General features: G+C 54.3%; 3 protein-coding genes and 2 non-coding genes across 7 annotated transcripts in view; 1 reads left to right on the top strand and 4 right to left on the bottom strand.

The window, feature by feature from the left end:
- SMG6 (SMG6 nonsense mediated mRNA decay factor) overlaps positions 1-9,547 on the bottom strand; it is a 117,561-nt gene extending 108,014 nt beyond the window's left edge. For all 3 annotated transcript variants that reach the window (XM_074593602.1, XM_074593601.1, XM_074593604.1), the window contains exons 1-6: positions 9,452-9,547; positions 6,705-8,469; positions 4,455-4,647; positions 3,649-3,759; positions 2,125-2,231; positions 943-1,021 (exon numbers count right to left, since the gene is read on the bottom strand). In XM_074593602.1, the coding sequence (XP_074449703.1) occupies positions 943-1,021; positions 2,125-2,231; positions 3,649-3,759; positions 4,455-4,647; positions 6,705-8,469; positions 9,452-9,533 (2,337 nt within the window). In that variant the 5' untranslated portion in view covers positions 9,534-9,547. The remainder of the gene's footprint in view (positions 1-942; positions 1,022-2,124; positions 2,232-3,648; positions 3,760-4,454; positions 4,648-6,704; positions 8,470-9,451) is intronic.
- Positions 9,548-9,627: 80 nt separating this feature from the next.
- SRR (serine racemase) lies at positions 9,628-12,004 on the top strand. The gene is made up of 7 exons (XM_074594665.1): positions 9,628-9,799; positions 10,179-10,314; positions 10,520-10,623; positions 10,696-10,815; positions 10,926-11,000; positions 11,222-11,431; positions 11,719-12,004. The coding sequence occupies exons 1-7, from the start codon at positions 9,647-9,649 to the stop codon at positions 11,914-11,916; spliced, it is 996 nt and encodes a 331-aa protein (XP_074450766.1). The 5' UTR covers positions 9,628-9,646; the 3' UTR covers positions 11,917-12,004.
- Positions 12,005-12,393: 389 nt separating this feature from the next.
- TSR1 (TSR1 ribosome maturation factor) lies at positions 12,394-19,675 on the bottom strand. Its single transcript, XM_074594667.1, has 15 exons — positions 19,437-19,675; positions 19,253-19,356; positions 18,731-18,947; positions 18,517-18,651; positions 17,528-17,955; positions 17,079-17,238; positions 16,581-16,753; positions 16,080-16,282; positions 14,871-15,033; positions 14,528-14,638; positions 14,039-14,171; positions 13,501-13,617; positions 13,066-13,206; positions 12,869-12,943; positions 12,394-12,773 (listed from the first exon to the last, which is right to left on the bottom strand). Exons 1-15 carry the CDS (start codon positions 19,534-19,536, stop codon positions 12,595-12,597), a joined length of 2,439 nt encoding a protein of 812 aa, XP_074450768.1. The 5' UTR covers positions 19,537-19,675; the 3' UTR covers positions 12,394-12,594.
- On the bottom strand, positions 13,884-13,976 carry LOC141746954 (small nucleolar RNA SNORD91 family). Its single transcript, XR_012588557.1, has one exon. It is a non-coding gene; the product is annotated as a small nucleolar RNA SNORD91 family (small nucleolar RNA).
- On the bottom strand, positions 15,918-16,010 carry LOC141746953 (small nucleolar RNA SNORD91 family). The gene has a single exon (XR_012588556.1). It is a non-coding gene; the product is annotated as a small nucleolar RNA SNORD91 family (small nucleolar RNA).
- Positions 19,676-19,689: the final 14 nt, after the last annotated feature.

Below are 19,689 nucleotides of genomic sequence, written 5' to 3' on the forward strand. Positions count from 1 at the left end.
CAACATCACCATGAAGATGGAAATGACTCCACGTGAGTTTTACAAACAGCAGAGGTCCTGAAAGACTGAAGGGTCTGCCAGACTCCTGCCGGCAGGGGGGCAGGATGCCCCCATCTCAGCCTCTGGGCTCAACCCCTCGTGCTCAGGCAACTTCTCCCACAGGGAATACCGTGAGAAAGCACACCCCAAGTCTTTATGCTACCAAGAAACACAGCCATGGAGGGTTTTGCGCACATGCTGCTGGCTTTATAGGCCGTCACAGAGAACAGGACACTTCGCTGCTCCGAGCCCCACACCGGGAGTGAGAAAGGTCATTCCCAGCCCCAAAGGAAATGCTCTTCCCAACCCTGCAGTTTTGAGTGGCTCTGCTTTAAACCAACATTTTTCAGTGTCGCGAATAGGCAGATCCCTACCAGCCCCTGTGTCCCAGCCTGATACTTCCATTATCTGCTGACAAATCTTTCTTGAAGCAAGTTTTCCTGCATGGCTGGAGTAGCCAGCAAAACTGACACCTAAGAAAGTCGTATATGGATGTCGCTTAAACCAGTGCCCACAGGTTCAAGGAAGACACGGCAAACAAAACCAGCATCCTCATGACAGTACAGTCTTGAGCACAAAAATCTCATGCAAAACTTCAAACACCACCCACTTTTAAAACATCTGCACTCTCAACAGCCCACAGAACAGTCCCCAAAATGCCGACAGCCTGAGGGAGAAGCGTGTATCTAACAAAGCTGCCTGAGGCCATGGCAGCTGGAACGCACCGAGCACATTCTGCCATCAGCTTTTTTCTTTTTTTTTTTAAAAAAAAAAAAAAAAAAAACAACAAAAACATCTGGGAGCACTGCCCTAAACAATGCCTTTCTCCAGCAGATGGAATCTCACAGCGATCCCAGAGGCGCTCTCTATGCTTGCTGCATCCTTGCACGATAACCATCTTACCGTGTAGATGGCCAGAAGCGCCAGCTGGTTGTATGGGCGGCCGTTTTTGGGAGCAATTTGCTGAGCCTTCAAGTACCAGCTGAGGAAGGAAAGAACCAAAGAGAAAGAGTTACTGAAAGGACATCAGGTTGCCGTCCTTGCTGTTAAGAGCACAGAATTCCCCTCGCAGCGTTGGCCGTCCCGCAGGGAACGGGCCCTTTGCACAAGTGCCCTCTGCCTGCAGGAGCGCGCACAGGCAGCGAGCCTGCACCCGGCCTGGAGGGGCAGCCGGGGCACAGGGCAAGAGAGAGGGGCAGATACAGCTGCAGAAGGAAATGTTCTTGGCTCAGCCCGAAGCCGGAGCCAGCAAGTGCTGTCCCCGCTGCAGCCTCAGACACAGAGAATATTTCCCCCTCGGTCCCCTTTTTAGCTCCACGGCAGCTGGCACCAAACCCTTCTGGCTGCTGAGCTTGTTTCCAATATTTTCAAGACACTTAACCACCCCAAGAGGAGAGGCATCCAGTTCAGTAGCAGTCCATCCATCCCTCCATTCTCCTCTCTATTCTCCCTCAATTGTATTATCCACTCTCCAGCTTATACCATGCCACACGGATCTACCAACGCTGTTCAGACACACCAAGGACCCGCCACGTTCCCCCCAGCCTCCCTGAGATACCAGCACACTCCATAACGTCCATAGACCCCAAAACAGACAGCTTTCCATGCCCTGCCCTTCTAACCCCCACAGATTTCAGGGCTCCATCCCCCATGTTGGGCTTACTTGCCCACCCCACCAGCCTTTGCTCCAGAAAAAAAAAAAATCAGAAAAACAAGAGTAACAGGAAGTGCCAGTAAGTAACTCCTGATGCAGTCAGAATACATGGATACGTATGGGAACCTCTCCCAGCTGAAAAAGCTACCAGAAAAATACAACAGCCTTTCTGCCAGCCCCAACAGCATAAACCCTCCCTGCTGCAGGATCGGCACAGGACAACTTCCACACTACATGGCTGGATCTGCTGGCTCGCTCCCTGGGACAGCAGAACAGCCTAGGCTACACCTTACAGCTTCACAGAACTACAATAAAATAAAAAGGCATGGAAAGACTTCTTTGGCTAGAGGCGAGTTTAAGCGTGAAACGAGATACACCCCTTGTAGAGAGAAGAAGAGCTGTGCTCAGCGCTACAGCGAAGAACACAGTACCTGCGTGCCTTTCCGTAGTTTGCGGTGTCATTTGCTTGTTCTCTGTATCGGCAAATGTCCCCTTGACAAATCATACACCTCTGAGCACTGATCAGCGCATACTTCACCTGGAAAGAAGCATTCAGTACATCATGTGGGACCCGCGCAGCGCTGGCTCACCTGCAGACCCAGCGAGCACACAGGGACTGCGGAGAGCTAAGAGGAGGTCAGTGGCACACTGAAGGTCTCACAAAAGGGCAGCAGAATTAAATGACAAGGCTCCGTGGCACCGGTTCAGCATTTGCAAGGGCAAGCCAATCCCCTAAACACCTCCTCTCTTACAACAACGTCCCATCTCTCTCCAGAAGAGAGTTGTTCAGTCCATGACCAATCTGAGGACAGCTGTTAGACAAACGCATCTCTCTGGGAATGGAGCTGGACTAAAATATCCCTTCCCAGCTGTCCCTCGCACCTGCACTCGCAGCTCAGGGCAACACACTGTCAAGTGTCAGGGAGGAAGCGCAACTGTTAGCTTTCCTCGTCCGTTATTCTGGATTCCACAGACAGAAATAAGAGATGTTCGATATCCAAGGCAAAGCCAAGGTACCTTTGGACACTTCTTTTCCCTTTATTAGCCCTGGTCACAGAGGAAGCTAAGAAATGTTAATCCACCAGAGTTGGTTCAACAAGATCTGTAACAGATTCCCTGCAAACATACAGACGTGTTCAGAGCACAGCTGTGTGGCGGTGTGCTCTCCCCTTTTCCCCCCGCCCCGGCTCCTGCTCAAGCCATGGCCATCAGCGGGAGCTGTTATGAGTTGCACTTGAACTGGGGGAGATGGCTGGCAACATAACCAAAACGCCGCCTGGAGTGGGAACCTCGGTATCTTGTTCCCATGCGAATATGACTACAGTCAATTATCTTACGCCATAAATAGTGGACAGCCCAAGAGCCCCTTGAGCTCTCCTGCATGGCAGGGCGCTGCACGACAAGACCTCCCCTTGAGTGGGGACGCTCGCTTAAGGTTCTACTCCTTGAGGTTGAGAGATTCCTTGCTGCAACAGATTCTCGGTAAACGACTAATAGCATGCTAAACTTTGAAATCTTAGCTAAGTGACGTAAGGATTGATTGCGCATATATAATCCTTTAGACATAAACCGTTGACCAAGTCTGGGACTAGGACTGGATCCAGCCGCAGCCAGACTCCTCTCTGAGAAGGAGTTTAGAAAGCCAGGGGGTCCTTTCTGAACCTCGTGACTCAACGGGAGGGTCTCCCTGAGAGCTTGTCTGACCCTGGCTTCTATGCAGTAAATAATCAAGTGTACCCTGGCATCGAACCTCGTAAAACACTGTCACTTTCACTACTAACTTTGTTAAATCACTGTTTTATGTTAATAAACATTTCACTACTTCTCTCTTACAAGTGAAGTTAATCACTCTGCCCGTGACAAGCTGCCTACCTCTTGGCAAGGGCAGCACATTGAGTTCAGCATGTTGCGTAAGATTAACAGGATAAGAAGTCTCCAGGAGGAAGCCAACCTACCATTTTCCTCAGAGGCTTGCTGCGGATGGCCATCCCGTCCATATAGTCCTCCAGCTTGAACTGGTATGACACCTGCAGCTTCTGGAGTAGGCCATCAAAAAAAGAAGTGCCCTGCAAAACACGCACATACTTGGATAGTACAGTCCTTCTGATGACAAGCACAAAATCACCACACCATCCCTGCCACGTGGAAGAAAGAAGGTCCCTCTCCCTGAGATTTGGGCTGTTTTCAGAAAACAAGGAGGTCGGGGGATCTCCAACCTCAGAGGTTTTCAAGACTGAGCTAGACAAAGTCAAGACTGACTCGATCTAGTGTTTGAGGAGTCCTGCTTTGAGCAGGGGGTTGGACTAAAGCCCTCCAACAGTCCTTTCCCACCAACCTAATTCTACAAAACACATCCTCTCAGATCTGTCAGCCTGCCTTCTACAAAGAATAAACTGAGCTGCACAGTTTAACGGAATGGCTTTTAAACAAATTTGATAAAGATGGCACAAACACCTCGAGGAACGCTTCTGTTTATTTCCACTTCAGAGCATTGTTTCATTTCAGCTTAAATCAATTCCTAATTAACATAAACCACACCAAAACAAGCCTTGTTTACATTGTAACAGATGTCCACCTGGACACCTGCCACACTAAACCATAATCCGTCTGAGCGTTCTCCTTGCACAAGGACGGCCTAAGGCACACAGAGATATGAATAGGATCAAGAAGGCTAGTTGTCCAGTTACACCATCCCATGCTAAACGGCAGCCAATCCCACCCAAAGATTTAGTGGAGTTTGGGGATGTTTCTCTCTTCTTACCTCGTCCAGAAGCTGGAGCAGTTTGTTCCGAATTTCTTGGGCATTTTCCCCCTGAGGGTCCTTGAGAAGCTGCCGGAATTTCTCAATCACCTGGTAAAACGCGTTCTTCCACAGCAGCTGGTCCACGTTCTGGGTATCGGAGAACTCGATATCCATCAGGATGCACCGTTCGTACAGCTGTAGCATCTCCACCCTACAGCGAAACACAATCAGCGGTCAACACAACAGCAACTGCCCAGCCTGGGCCTGAGCTGCCAGGGAACATCTGCTGAGCCACCTGCTGCCTCTCATCCAGCGCGCACGAGACGTCAGCGGCTCAGCCCGCTCCTACGCTACGGCAAATCGATGCTTCCACACACGTCCCAGAGGGAGATGGGAGCTCTTGCAATCAAACACTCTTCCGGCTCCAAGAGGGCAAATCTGAAAGTACCATCTCCCTTGTACGTACACATCAGAACGGATCAGGGTCTGGCAAAGAGCAAGGAGCTCTGCTACAGCTCTGCCACTGAGAACAGCAAGGCACCAGCGCCTCCTGATACTAAACCAGAGAAAGCGTGCACTGCCAGGCTCTGCTCCTTCTGAGCGCAGAGTCTGGCTGCTACAGGCCAGGAACAAACACTTGGAGAACCAGAGGGGCGGGAGAGGTCTTGCCATTAACATGATCCCCATCTCCCTTCCATCCAACCAAAATAAACAGCAGAAACAGAGACCCTGATTCCACAAAAATTAATGAGTGCTGGGAATGTCACACCTGAAGGAAATAAAACCTCGGAGTTCCAGAAATCACATTCCCCTCGCCAGCCACCTACAGCCTTGCCCGGATGCTGGAGCGGAATTCCTCCCCCGAATTTAATAAAATAGTTGCAGGCTAGAAACAGCACCGCAATATGTGGAGTTTATGGTAAAGGGGATCCTCAGCTGTTACTACCTTGGCAGCCTTATCCCTTGCAATGCTTTCAACACTACAGAAAACAGTACAACAGCGTAGATGGTAAAGCCTGGAGTGAAGCCAGATGGCAATGCCTGGAAGAACCTGAGCGAATACGAGAACGATGCTGGCGGGCTCCTGTGCAAAGCGCAGAGCATGGTCGAGCTGCCCGACTCCACGGAGTCCCCAAACCCCACACGCACGCTTGCACAAACACCAAGAGAAGCAGATGTTTCTGCAGATGGACATCCGATAAGCAGCACTTGCATCCAAGAGCCTCAACACAGCTCCACTGGCTGGCAGCACGCGCAGGCAGGAGATGCACTGAGACGGACGGACGCTGCTCGCAGGGACGGGGCCAACCCTGCCTATGCGCTCAGGGCATTGCACAGTCCTTCCTCTCCCTCCGGACAACAGCTCTGGGTGATCTCGACACCTTGGGAAAGACCTAAAACCTCCAGTGCTGCTTCAAGCACAGACACATCCCACCCTGTGGTCTATAGCTCAAGTCCCCAAAACACAGAACAAGCCCCAAAATGAGCTCACCTGCTAGATTTGTTTCCAGTCAGCTCTGAAAATAAGTCTTCGGAGAAGCCCCAGAGACACGGAGGTCACAAGTAAATGCGAAAGATGCCAAGTAGAAACTTGCTACAGCCATGTTAACTACCCTCCAGAGCACCAGCGTCACTTCCCTCTCACTGGCTTCACCAGGCTACTCCCCCTGGACCGCCACATGTCACAGCATCGAGTGGCGTCAAGAGCAAAACTACCCGGCACTTGAAAGGCGCTGTCACTGTTACACAGGAACTCATGCAACACTTCACAAGCACAAGCCGACAGTCGCCGCCCCTGAAGCCCGCAATGCAAATCAGACAGCAGATAACGGAGGACAGGTAAGAAAGCAGAAGTCCGCCAGCAAATACTGAAAGCACATGAGAGCACTGTAACTGAGAGAGACCGGCTCCAGCAAGAGCAAGAACGACCCAAGCGCTGCAGCGGGTGCTCATCCTGCTCCCTCACATCCCTGCAACGCAGGCAAGGCATTCCACAACCACAAGAAGCCCTGGCTTAGCTGCCAGCCCAGGCAAATGATATCTCCACCCACAGTTTCCTTCCAATACCCACACACCATTGGTACATGACAAACAGTCCCAGCACATCAAAAGCTAGCGAGCCACTGCCCCATCTCCCAGTCTCCGAGACATCGACGCCTCCAGTATACCAGATCCCCAAGGAGACACCATTCTCCGGAGAACAGTTCTGGTGGCAGTTCACCCTGGAAATGACTTGGTCACACACCCCTCTACAGCCCAGCCACAAACCTCAGCTGGGCCATCTTCTCCAGCCCCTCCGGGCTGATGCGGTCTCTGGAAAGCAGATTGCTGAGCTGCTGCTCCTGGTTCCCAGCCTCGCGGAGGAGTTTGCCGAGCTCCTGCTGCTGCATGTTCCGCATCTGTTGCTCCATTTCAGGACTCAGAGGAGTCGGGGGGAGTGGGCCGCACAAGTACTGCCCCGCCTGGCCGGGGTACCCAGGATAATAGGCTCCCGGGTACACACCGTTGCTTGGACCCATAGGATACTGCAGGGAGTACCCACCGTAAGGATACTGGGGGCCTTGACCGGAGGCTCGAGGGTAATAGTAAGGGTTGTCGGAATTTTGGAACTTATAGTAGGACGTCTGGGCCTGGCGGGCTTCCCCCCAGGAGGTGGGGCTCACTTCATCGTCCGTGTCTAAGAAATGAAGCTGAGCGGTCTGGCTCTTCAGGGCGGGTTTTTGGTCCGGGTTGTTCGGGTCCCACAGCCTGCGAGCAGTGCCACCTCGGCCCCTGCTTCGGGGGCCTTTACTCCCAGCCCCGCCGAGCAGGAGTCTGGGCCCAGGGTGACTGGGTTCGGGGGAGCCCGCGGTGCTGGCAGAGAGGTCTGTGTTGGCAGGCAGGAACAGAATCCCACGGCCCCTCCCTTGGGGCTCTCTGCTCTGGCTCCTCGCCTCCGAAGTCTCTGAGTCATTGCAACTAACAAACGCCTTCAAGGGCTTTTTTTTATCTGTATCTGTCAGACTGACATCTCTGTTCATAGTCTTGCTGTCAAATGTGACTCGAAACGGCCCCTTGACTTCCCTGCCATTGCTGCTCCATTCACTCTCACTCCTAGAAGCTCGACTCTGCTCTGAACGCGTTTTCTTGTCTGAATTCCTGCCGGAGACATATGCTTCTGCCTCATCAATTCTGTCATCATCCAAGGAGTCAGTGGAAGATGCAGAGAGCTGCTTCCTAGGACGTATTCTTTCTCTGGCACGCTCCTGCCGCCTCTCCACCCCGTCCACGAGTGGGGCTCCGTCTACGCTGTTGTTGCTTCCAGCTGAGCTTGTGCTGCAGGTGCGGTATCGGCTCCGCCGCTTGTCAGAGCGGGAGTAGCGTTTGGTAGAGCCCAGCTTCCCCTGCATCACCTCATCGCCTGTTCTCCTTATCCTGTCGCTTCGCTCTAGTCTTCTTCCTTTTTCTCCCCTTGAGGCGGCTTTCATTCCTTCCCCTGCCTGGCTTCCCTCTCTATCCTCCTTGCTTGATTTGATTTTCCTGTTATTGTCTTTTCCAGCGCCTTTCTCAGTCTTTTCATCTCTCTCGACTTTCAGCTGCTCCATCTTACTGGTGACTTCCTCGGTAGCTGACCGTAGGGCCGGTTCTTTAGCAGCTGAATGCAGGCGTTTCCCAGGTTGGTAGATCTGCAGGTCCGGCTTCTTGGTTTTCCTGGTGGTCTTGGGACACCACTCATCTGGAGCAGGCTGCTTGGACAAGTTCTCCTGGCTCTGAAGACCACCTTTAGTCTCCGTCTCTTCATTTTCCTGCGAAGGACCATTCTGCTTAGAGCTGTCACCTTTGCTGAAATCCTCCACGACCGGAGCCTCTCCTCGCGAAGGGCCCTTGTCGCTGGCACTCTCCTCCTCAGCTCTGCTCCTCTCCTTCTCTGAGGCGTCATGCTTTGGTGGCACGAGTTTGCTCCTCAGCCGGGAGAGGCCAGGCTTGTAAATCTCCAGGTCTGGGCGTCTGTTGTCTTTGCGATGCCTCGGCTCCTTCGCTTCTTTCATGTTTTCTGGGGAAAAAGGGAGAGAAGAAAATTACACCACAAACCAGCCAGCAACAAAAAAAAAAAAAAAAAAAAGAATCACATCAAATATTCAAGGAGAAATATCAAGTAAGGGCAAAAAGCCTAATACCCTCAGGGCAGGTCCAAGAGAACAGATCTGAAATTCTCTGACCGGCTTTACAGGAAATGACAGAGCACAAGTAGGAAATGAGAAAGTATAACAAAGCTGCTCAAATCCTTGGCCTGACTCACTTCCAAAATACATCCCGCAACCGTTTTGCCTCAAAGAGCCAGCAAGCTGAGAAAGTGACAGAGAAAGCACAACGCGTGACTTGAACACTCTTATGCAAGTACCAGACGAAAAGTTTTAGCGTTACAGGTTTCAGCAGCGGCTGCCTGCCCGCTCTTGGTGCGGGAGGAGCCTTCCCCGACAGCCCCCTGCTCTACCAACAGGCCATTTTAAGTCAACAATGCGTTTTTTCCCCCCTTGCTTACAACCCAATAACGTTTCTCTGCTCCTTTCTGTAACTGGATTTACGCAAAAACTCGTCAGAAAGCACAGCCTGGGCGATACATAATTAGATATTTCACCAAGCCGGGCTGTTACACGCTGTATTTCCCCAACTTTACCCTCCCGCCAGTCCCTCGCCCCGGCCCGCACCGCCCAAGGAGGCCACCGCGACCCGGGGCCGGGTCCCGCCGGCGGCAAGGGGGTCTCGGGGAGGGGGCACAGACCGACCCGACTCCGGGGCAAAGCCGCGCCAGCCGCCTCTGCCCTCCCCGGGCGACCCCCGTTCCCCGTGTTTGTGTGCTCTCACCCCGGCGACAACCGTGTCCGGGGCGACGCGGCGGCCCCCGCCGGGGGGCCCGGCCCGCCCCCGGGCAGGTGCCGCCGAGGGGAGTTGGGGAGAAAGGCCCAAGCACCAGCAGCACCCCCCTCGGCCCCCAGCTCCCACCACCGCCTCGCCGCTCCCCGCTCCCCCCTCACCCCTCCCGGCGCGGGCCTGAGCCGCCACCATGTCCCGCAGTTCGGCGGCCGAGACGCGGACGCGCTCCAGCCCCTCCGCCATCTTCCCTGCGCCGCGGGGCGGGACGGGCGGACGGCGGCCGCGCAGGGCCAAAAACATACCAACACGGGCCGCGGCGCGCGTGCGCGTTGGCCCGGCCGCGCAGGGCCGCGCACATGGCGGCGCTGGGCGAGGTGCGGGCGGCGGAGCGGCGGCTGGGCGGGCGGCTGCACCGCACGCCGCTGCTCACCAGCCGGGGCCTGGATGGCCTAGCCGGCCGGAGGCTGCTCTTCAAGTGCGAGCTCTTCCAGAGGACTGGCTCCTTCAAGGTGTGCAGGGACGGCGGCACTGAACGCTCCCCCCCAACCCCCTGGGGCAAAGGGCGCTTCTTGCAAACGAGAAACTCGCTTTCCGCCAGCACCCACCAGCCCTCGCTGCAGACATGGCTTCTGCCACCCTTGGAGGGTGGTGAGGCACTGGCCCAGGTTGCCCAGAGAAGCTGTGGCTGCCCCATCCCTGGAGGGGTTCAAGGCCAGGTTGGACGGGGCTTGGAGCAACCTGGGCTGGTGGGGGGTGGCCCTGGGTGGTCTTCAAGGTCCCTTCCAAACCAAACCATTCCATGATGATTCTGTGATATTCCCTACCTGTCCACAGAGCCCAGCACGGCTCCCGGGCAGCGGCACTGAAGGTGTTGCTCTCTCCTTCCAGATCCGTGGCGCCCTCAATGCGGTCAGGAGCCTGGTGGAGGAAAGCCAGCAGACTGGAAAGGGGCTGCCCCGGGCTGTCGTGACACACAGCAGTGGAAATCACGGCCAGGCGCTCGCTTGTGCAGCTCAGGAAGAAGGTAATGCGTACCCCAAGCTCCGACTCCGTCCCAGAGAGCAGCCGGGCAGCAGGCACAGGGGTAACTGCAGAGCTGGTTCCTGGGCAGAGGCAGCTCCAGCTGCCCAGCTCTGTCCCCATGGAGATAAGCAGGGGTGTCCCTCACCTGAGCATGGGCTGCTTGCGGCTTTTTGGCTGTTGGATTTGCCTCCTCTTTTGCCATACAGGGATTCCTGCCTACGTCGTGGTGCCCCGGACAGCCCCGCGCTGTAAGCAAGATGCCATCCGTGCCTACGGTGCCACGCTGGTGCCCTGTGAGCCCAGTGACAAGGTAAGGCGCATCGAGATCAGCCAGCGACAGGGCCCAGCCAGACTGAGACACCATCTGCACTCTTTCCCTTAGTCCAGAGCTGAGACAGCAGCTCGCATAGTCCAGGAGACAGGAGGAGTCATGGTGCACCCCAACCAGGAGCCGGCGGTGATCGCGGGGCAAGGCACCATCGCCCTGGAGGTCCTGGAGCAGGTAAACGTACAGCCTGGCCCCAACTCGGGGCTCTGCTCCTCGCAGGCGGGGGCACAGCAAAAAGGGGGTACCCGAGGTGCCAGAAGCACTCACGCTTCCTTTCTGCACAGGCACCCGAGGTAAACGCAGTGGTGGTTCCCGTCGGAGGAGGAGGAATGATTGCAGGAATAGCAGTTGCCATCAAGGTAAGCAACAGCTTATCCGGGAAGCGATGGCTGCATCTCCCCCGGGAAGGGCAGGCCTCCCAGAGACAGGCAGCAGCTTTTCTCTTTAGAAACGGAGGGAAATCTCCGGGTGCCTGGGGTCTGCAGGGCAGCAGCATGGTGTAATTAGCCCCCTGCACACGCAGCAACAGCGGACAGGCACACACTAATTTAAACCAAACGGCTCCTCCTGCTCTGTGCAGGCTTTGAGACCAGACGTGAAAGTGTTCGCTGCCGAGCCGTGCAATGCAGACGACTGTTACCAGTCCAAGGTAAGAGGGGAACTGACCCCCAACCTTCACCCGCCGGACACCATCGCAGACGCAGTTAAAACCAGCATCGGACCAAACACGTGGCCCATCATCAGGGATTTGGTTGATGACGTCCTGACAGTCTCGGAGGAAGAAATCAAGGTAAACGCTCCCGGCTCCCTTCTCACGGTCGCTGCCAGCAGGCAGCTGCCTCCATCCACGCTCTGCCCCTCCGCTCTCACCCCTCCGCTCTCCCAGGGCAGCACAAGCCCCTGCGCACCACCACAGCTGTGCGACACCCACACTGTTTCCAGCTGGAAAGGGCTGGCGGAAGCTCTGCTCTCCCTTCCCAGAGCGCTGCAGAGAGCTGTGCGCACACAGTGCCCTCCGCAGCCCTGGAGCAGCCTGTACTTGCTGCTGGGATGACAGCTGCTGCTCTGTCCCGACAGCGAGCAACGCGGCTGGTGTGGGAAAGGATGAAGCTGCTGATCGAGCCAACAGCGGGTGTGGGAGTGGCGGCCGTGCTCTCGGAGCGGTTCCAGGCAGTCCCCCGGGACGTGGAGAACGTTTGCATCGTGCTGTGCGGGGGAAACGTGGACCTGAGCTCCCTGACCTGGCTCACAGACCTCCCTGGGAAAGCAGAATGAGAACGGAGCCACGTCTCAAGTGGCGGAAACCTCACTCTGAATTTTTACAGTCTGGTTTGTGCGCTACTAAAAACAGATAAACAACCCCAAATGTTTGAAAGTTTTTGTGGAAGGGATAAGGGAAGCTGGCGTTGGTTTCTACAGCACAGAGCCACTTGGTTCCAAAGCAAAGGGTTGCTACTGGGGGGGCCTGGAAGCAAAGCGCTGCCTGTTCTCCCCTCCCCAGCCACCCTCCTGCGGGACAGGCCTCCAGTGAGCTGCGCTCAGTCACTCTCCCCAGCTGCTACTTCGCCTTTCTTTCTCAGCGTCACCAATAACTTCCAGCAAACTCCTGTCCTTGAGACAGCAAAATCCCCACCACTATGGCAGGGCTCGAGGGAAAAACACCAGCCCCAGTGGGCCAGGGGGTTCACATGAGAACGGGTGCACACAGCCTCCCCATTTGGCCTCCACAGCCGGCCACCACCAAGACACAGGCACTTAGATGTTTTTTTTAAAACCTTTTCCATTAAGATAAATAGCTGTAGCTGGTACCTGAGCAGCAGCTGGTGAGACAGCCGCTCCTGTACAGACCCCAGCAGTAATACGTCCGAGACATCAGTGCTGTCCTCGCTGTGCACGGGCTGAGAACAGCATCCGGGGAGCTAAGGCACAAACTGCATTAGCCACGCTGGAGACTTAATCCATTTCCACCTCCTGCACCGGCAGCACACTCTCGCTCCTCACCCACGGCACGGGCTCCGGAACATGGGGGTCAAAAGTCCATTTAGGAAAAACACGCTTGTAGAGGTTCAGCAGCACCGTGTCCTGGGACTTTAGCTGTCCATCAAAGTGACACTTCATGTGACCATGGGTCCCTAGGCAGAAAGCAGAAGAGGCCATTAGCTGTCTCTTCTGCCCAGGAGGACCACATCCTGCCCAGCATGACAAGAGATAAAAGAACCAAATCTACCTAATGGCTCCTTGATGTGTCCTCTACGACCCCACTTTGTCCTCAGCTCCACTGGCTTAAACCACATCACATCCTCTGGAGAGCAAAACACAAAAGGCAGGTAAGAATCAGACTTTGCTGCACCAACACAACCACTCTCCCAAGGGCAGGAGTTCTGCTTCCGCATCCCCTCCTCCCACCACAGAGACAGGCTGTACCTCTGTTAAAGAACATGTATCGCACGACAGCCGTCTTGCTAAAGATCTTGAAGGGGTGGCCACTGAGCACTAGCCGCTTGATGACGATTCTGTCCGGGTCCACAGAAAGCAGAGAACCCGTGGCAATGAGGTCGTGCATTCCTGCAAGGCAGAGTCACTAATGCGCTGGGGCAGTGACACAGAAGGTGTCTCCATCACCTCCTGCCCCACCACAACCCCCTTCCCCAAATGGTTCCAGGCCCAGAGTAGTCCCACAGCAGGGACAGACAAAGGTGATATTGGGGATGGAAATGCATTAATCTTCTCAAACAGCATGAAGGGGACAGCTTTTTCAAGTCATACTTTGTAGACAGATGCACTTGTAAGTGCGGTATAGGGAAGGCTTGCTAATGTTTTGTTTCCCAGACACTACCTCCTCAGCACATACCAACTTACCGTTACTTCTCTGTTTAAAAAGAAGCACTGAGGCAGGAGGGAAAGTGATGGGAGCGTAAACGGTCACCACCAGGGCAGCATCCAGGCGCAGGAAACGCTCCAGCTTGTGCTTATCAGCTAGGACAGAACAGCAATGATCAGGTTCAGACCAACAGCAGTCCTCGGAGCCCTGGGAAACCCCATTGACCCCATTCTTCCCTGGCAAACAGGCTCTTGCGCTTTAGGAAAACAGGTGACAAACACCCCTCCTCTGCTGGCACGGACTATCTGGGAATGACGGTGATCCTCTGAGCTACCAGATCACTGTGTGGAACCTGCCACCGCCTTGCCTGGACCAGTGAGCCACCTTGCCCAAGCCCTTCCACTCCCAACTATTTAGTGCCTCCCCCGGAAGCCTCAGAGCCTAGGAATGAGTCTTCAGAAGAGTCCTTCAGCCAGGTTCAGACACCACGGCTAAGACATCACAGGCTTCCTGCCCTAGAAACCCCAGCCCAACCTCCCGGCACACCTGTGCCCACCCCACCGGTCCCCCACAAACCTGAGGTGTGCTGGGAGAACAGGGGGGATGCTCGGAAGCGCCTGAACCCACAGTGAAAGATGAGCTCCTCCTTTGCCCTCACTGGCTCACTGTTGCTTGGATGCCGCCGCACCAGGAAATTCAACACGGACATCTGCAAGAGAGGCAGCACTGTGAGGGGCTGGCCGACAGCAGGGCTGGCAAATGGTGCCCAGAGCAGAAAGCAGTAGGACACAGCAGCAGGGACAAAGCCCTTGACGATGGCTTCCCTGAAGACTGCTGATCACCAGTGCAGACACCTCAGCCAGGCTCAGACACTCTAGCCTGAACACCCCTGGCAGCTTCAGCCTGCTCTGACCAACGGGAAGGTCCTACTTTGAAATGCGAGCAACGTGGGGAGATTTCAGCCCAAACCCTCTGCAGCCAGAACCCTTCCAACCCACACAGCCTGAGGGAATCAGACAAGGAGCTGCACACCTACAAAATATCAGCAGGGCCATACTTAGTCACCTTTTGTTCATGGGGAAGCAGCGAGAACAGGACTAGGGGCTTCCCTTCTTTGAAGCTCTCCATCACTGAGACAGGGACATTGCAGACATGAAGTGTAACGTACCAGCCAACCTGCCAGGAGAGGATCGGTTATAAATATTTCTCTCAACAGAAAAGTGTCAGAAGTAACATGTGCCTGAGTTAGAGAGGGAATCCAGGAGAACAATTTTATCTGAACTCATGTCTTCACGCTAAGAACCAGCTGGCCGAAAAGATCCACCCCGCCACCTCCCTGACAAGTCTTTCCTACCAGGAGCAAGGGAACACAGTAAGGGAAGAGATCAACAAGAGAAGAGGGCGCTACCGAGGCTCCTTCAGTCTCTTCTTTCTCTATTTGCCGGAAGAGGCGCTTTCTGGTTTGGGAGAACTTCTGGAACTGGAAAATCCTGGCATAATCCCTTGGGAGATTCTCTTTGGGGTCCCATGGAGAAGTCCGGAAGCTCTTCAGCCCCCTGTACTTCTGGAACCTAAAGGACAGATAACAGAAAAGACAAACTACTTCACCAATCGAGGTGTGTGTTCAGCACCTTCTGTGGTCCGCAGGGACTCAGGCCTTCAGAGAGGGCAAAGGGAGCAAAGCAAACGTTAGCTCTCAGAAGAGATCTTAGGGCAAAGAGAACTAGAAACAACAGCCAAGTCCCCAAAAAACCTTGCATCAGGGCTCTACCACCCTCCTCCCTCTCCCGGGTCAGGACCCAGCTCTCCTTGCCACCCGGAGCTGCCCAGGACATCCACTGCCCCCCAAATAGTTCTTCCCCTTGTGAAAAATAGTGAAGGTATTGTTGGCTTTCGCCATAATAACAAGGCTATAAATATTTGACTTATAAAGATAACTAACCTGTAGTAAATTAGGAAACATGAGAAACCTCAAAGATAACAACTAACAGCAGCTATGAAGAAAAACATCCGAGAGAAACAAAAGAGAACTTCTCCAAAAGACCCCACAAATGATTAACAGAAGGAAACAGATGCATAGGAGAAGGGAGTTGATGATAATCGATCCTACCATAAGGAAACAGATGCATGGGAAAAGGGAGCTGATCCTACCAGAAGGAAACAGGTGCATGGGAAAAGGGAACTGAAGATCATCGATCCTCAGAAACAATTGCCAGAAGGAAACGCACAAATAGAAGAGAAAAGGGACTAATGATAATCAATCATCATAAACAATTACTCTGCCTGAAATAGTGAATACGTATGCAATATTGAATGTATATAAGAGGTGGGTGAAGTATTAGCTGGTGTGCCTCTGACTTGAGTCATGCACCCAGCGCTGTGCTTTTGCTTTACTGACTTTGTCCCTATAATAAAGTAAGTGCCATTTCTGTTTAAGGGATCTGGCTGTTTATTACACCCTGGAAGCCTCAGAGCCTAAAGATGTGTCTTCAGAAGAGTCCTTCAGCCAGGTTCAGACACCATGGCTAAGACATCATAGGCTTCCTGTCCTATCTCACCAAACTAGACAGAAGGGCACCTTCCAGCACCTCTCCCAGCAAAGCATCCTGTTTCTTACCGGACTCTTGCAGGTACATCACGTGGCGTGTCCACCTCATCCGGAAACATTTCATCCATTCTCTCCTGTTTGTATCTCTCCAGCATCTCTTCATCTTCCTCCATCTTCTCATCGTACTGGTCATCCCGCAAGCACTCGGAAACAGTCATGGTCTCACATTCCTCCTCTGCGCGTTCCTCTCCCTCCTCGCTGCTTTCCCCCTCCTGCCACAGAGGACAACACAGAGGCTGTGAGCACACGTGCTCTGTCGATGTCCATGCAGCACTGCAAACCCTCCGTGCACTCGCACTGTGTGAATCATGAGCCGAGTTACACCACAGTGCCTCATTTCAGTACCTAACAGGCCAAAGAAGCAACATGATAGAGATTTAACAATGGAAATCCAGGCGAGTCCTGGCTCTTTGTTGTGCCCTTGCATGGAGCAAGCCAGGAGGACAGGATTGCCCTAAGATATGCAATAACACCATGGAGGTCACCTGCAGTATGAGCTCTTGGAATCACCTGGGAAACTGCCTCTTCCATCATATCATCATCGACGTCATCATCTTCATCTTCATCTCCATCATCATCATCTTCTTGACTGCCCTCCTCTTCATCATCCACAATCCAGGCAGCCTGGTATTTGGATGTGCCTTTGGGGACCTTTACCACCTTCCTGTTTGCCTTCAGAGAAGCTGTAGGATTTCCCACCAAGAGTTAATACAGGAACAATTCTCCTTTCCATCAGCAACATTTATACCAGGAGAGCCAAGATCAGCTCTAGACCAGAATCGGTTTTCCAGCACAGAATTTGTGGGGGTCCAGCAAAGGCAGCTAAAATGTAACCCTGCTAACTGCCAGGCAAACCACTCAACCCACTACTCAGGTGATGGGACTAGGAATGGAAGTCCTGGGCTCCCAACTAGCATATTTCTTCACAGCCATCCCGGTGACAGAGGGTTTCTAACAACCCTCTTAACAGGGATGAGGAAAAGGTACAGAAGTATTGCTACTACTCACCCTCTGCCTCTTGCAGTTCTTCTTCGGTAGGCCACGTCTGCTCCCCTTCCATAGGATCAGGAACCACTTCTGACTGCAAAGACTCCTGCTTGTTTGGATCTGCCTTCATCAGGACCTTAACGTCTTCCTCCATCTCATCGATACCATTTACAGAGTCATCCTGAAGGGCAAGAGCAGAGTTTCCAGCTGTAAATGCACGTAACTCAAGCTAGCGAACAGTCTGAAGTGAAACTCCTTTCAGTATCACATTCATTATGCTGTAACATAACATTCGTTACATGCCACGTACAAGGAATCTCAGCTCAGTGGCAGAACACAGCCCTACTAGCTCTACTGATAAAACTCCCTTTATCCCCCCTTGAGCACGTACACCCAGTTGTATTTTCCTGAGGAAAGTTTAGAAACATTGTGTTCTATCGGGACCAGCAAAGCCCTGACCTCCCACACACCTGTATCTCCATGTCCTGACTCCTCTTCTGTCCTTTAACCACTCGGGGGTTCAAGGAGAGGGGGTCGGGGGGGGCATCCACCTGGCTCATCTGGAAGTCTCCATGCCCCACAATATGCACCAGGCTGTTCACGTCGAGGGTCTGTCCCCGGACAAAGCCAGACACTTTCAAGGTCCCAACCAGGTCGCTCTCCTGACCGGGTACAAACTCAGCAGCGTAGGCGAGCAGGTGAGCCCGTCTGTCCCGAAAAGCGAGATGCCGCTGCTTCTGGGTGGCGAGGTGCCTCAGCAGCAGCGAGGACTCCTGCTCCGTGTTCAGGGGGAAGAGTTTGGCCTCCGGAAAGCGCTTCTCAATGGCTTTGGCCAGTTTCTTCCTGGCATCTATCCGCTTCTTAGGTGGCAAGTCAGTGCCCCCTGGGACAGCAAGAGCTACCAGGCAGCGCATAGAACAGAGTTCAGGATCAGATGGTAAACCTTCCTATACACCTTTTACCAAGCATTAACACAAACTCAGATATCAGCAACCCAAATAACCGAACAATAGATTCATGCCACAAGTTACAAAGGCAGTTTCACTCATTCAAAAGAACAATTGGGATACAAAAACCTGTCTTTAGAGGTAAGATTTTGAGACAAAATGACACTATGGAGATAAGGACCCAGGAACGGAACTTAGCAGGAAAGTATCCGAATCCCTTTGCTCTGCTCACCTGAATGACCATTACAACGCTAAGCACCACCATGCACACAGAGGTCTAAACCTAGAACACTCCTTTTATCCCCAACACTCCCCTACCAGGGTAATAACACAACAAGGGAGCGTGACAATGGCATTCGCCCAACTGATCTATGCTCAGAAACAGAGCAGTCAAAGACCTATGATCACCTATTAACATATAGAGTTTTTGATTACTGCAACAGCAAATCTCCATCAAGCACCCCCTTGACCTATGTCCCACTAAAAGCCCTTAATGTTTCTCACTCGCTCACCGTAACTGGGGAGCCCCTGTGCGAAGAGGCAGGAGAGGCAGTACTCCCCTGCGCTGTCCCAGCCATCTGCAGGATCCAGGATGAACAGGAGGGAGTCAGCGACCTTTGCTAGGTCTAAGACAGCATGAAGGTCCCCTGCACACAAAACACCTCCATTACTGAGGCTGCCAGGGGTACAGAGCCAAGAACCACACCGACAATGGCATTTCCTCACCTGCCTGTGCTGTCACGAAGCGCCAGCGCTGCTTGAGTCGGGGACAGAGGACTGCAAAGCCACCAGCTCTCCCCTCATCCACGCGGACAACCGCTGAGTCCTGGCTCTGTAGCAAGCGGAGGGTGTTGTGGGCTGCAGCCCTGCTGTGCAGCGGCACCAGAACCACGAGGTGCGGGGGCCCATCCCTGCTTCCCAAGCTCCGCTTCTCTGCCAGCACCTGCAGGCACAACTCCAGAACGTGAGCCCCAGTCCCAACCCAGCTCCTATCCCGCCCACCAGATCAAGACCAGATCCCTCCGCAGCTCAACCCGAACCCACTCAGCCCAGTAACGTTCCGCTTGCCCCAGACTGAAAAGACCCAGGCAGCCCTTCTTCTCCCTGGCCCGGCTCTTGACTCCCCCCGCAAAGACCCAAAATGGTTCGTCCTCGCAGACACGCACCCACACCGAGACCCGCACCGGCCCCATTCCCGCTCCCCCCTCGCAAACACCCGAACCATCCCGGTTCCCCCAGAGCCCTCACCGCCTCCTTGCGCTGCCGGCGGAGCTGCAGCGCCTGGTGCCGCCGGTCCACCCTGCTGAGGTCGCGGAGCCGCCGGCGGGGCTGGGCCTTGACGGAGAGGCGGCCTGCGGGGAGAGAGCGGTCAGGCGGGCCGCTGCGCGCAGGGCCGGCGCGGGGGAAGGCGGCGAGGCCCGTCCCGCCTCACCTCCAGCACGGCGCTGCGACGCCCCGCTGTGCTTCCCGCCCTTGTGCGCTTTGTTCTGCTGCTTCAGCGGCCCGGGCCGGTGGGCGCCCGCCGCCACCATGCTGCCTCCTCGCCGCCGCTGCCTCCTCAGCGCTTCCGGCGCGTCACTTCCGGCGCGGCTACGCACGCAAGGCCACGCACAAGCTAAGATGGCGGCCTTAGGGGAGGGGATGGCGGAGCCCAGGGCCAACTTACCCGCCCAGAGGGAGGAGCG

Source organism: Larus michahellis, chromosome 7 (genome assembly GCF_964199755.1).
Source record: "Larus michahellis chromosome 7, bLarMic1.1, whole genome shotgun sequence".
Taxonomy (NCBI): Eukaryota; Metazoa; Chordata; class Aves; order Charadriiformes; family Laridae; genus Larus; species Larus michahellis.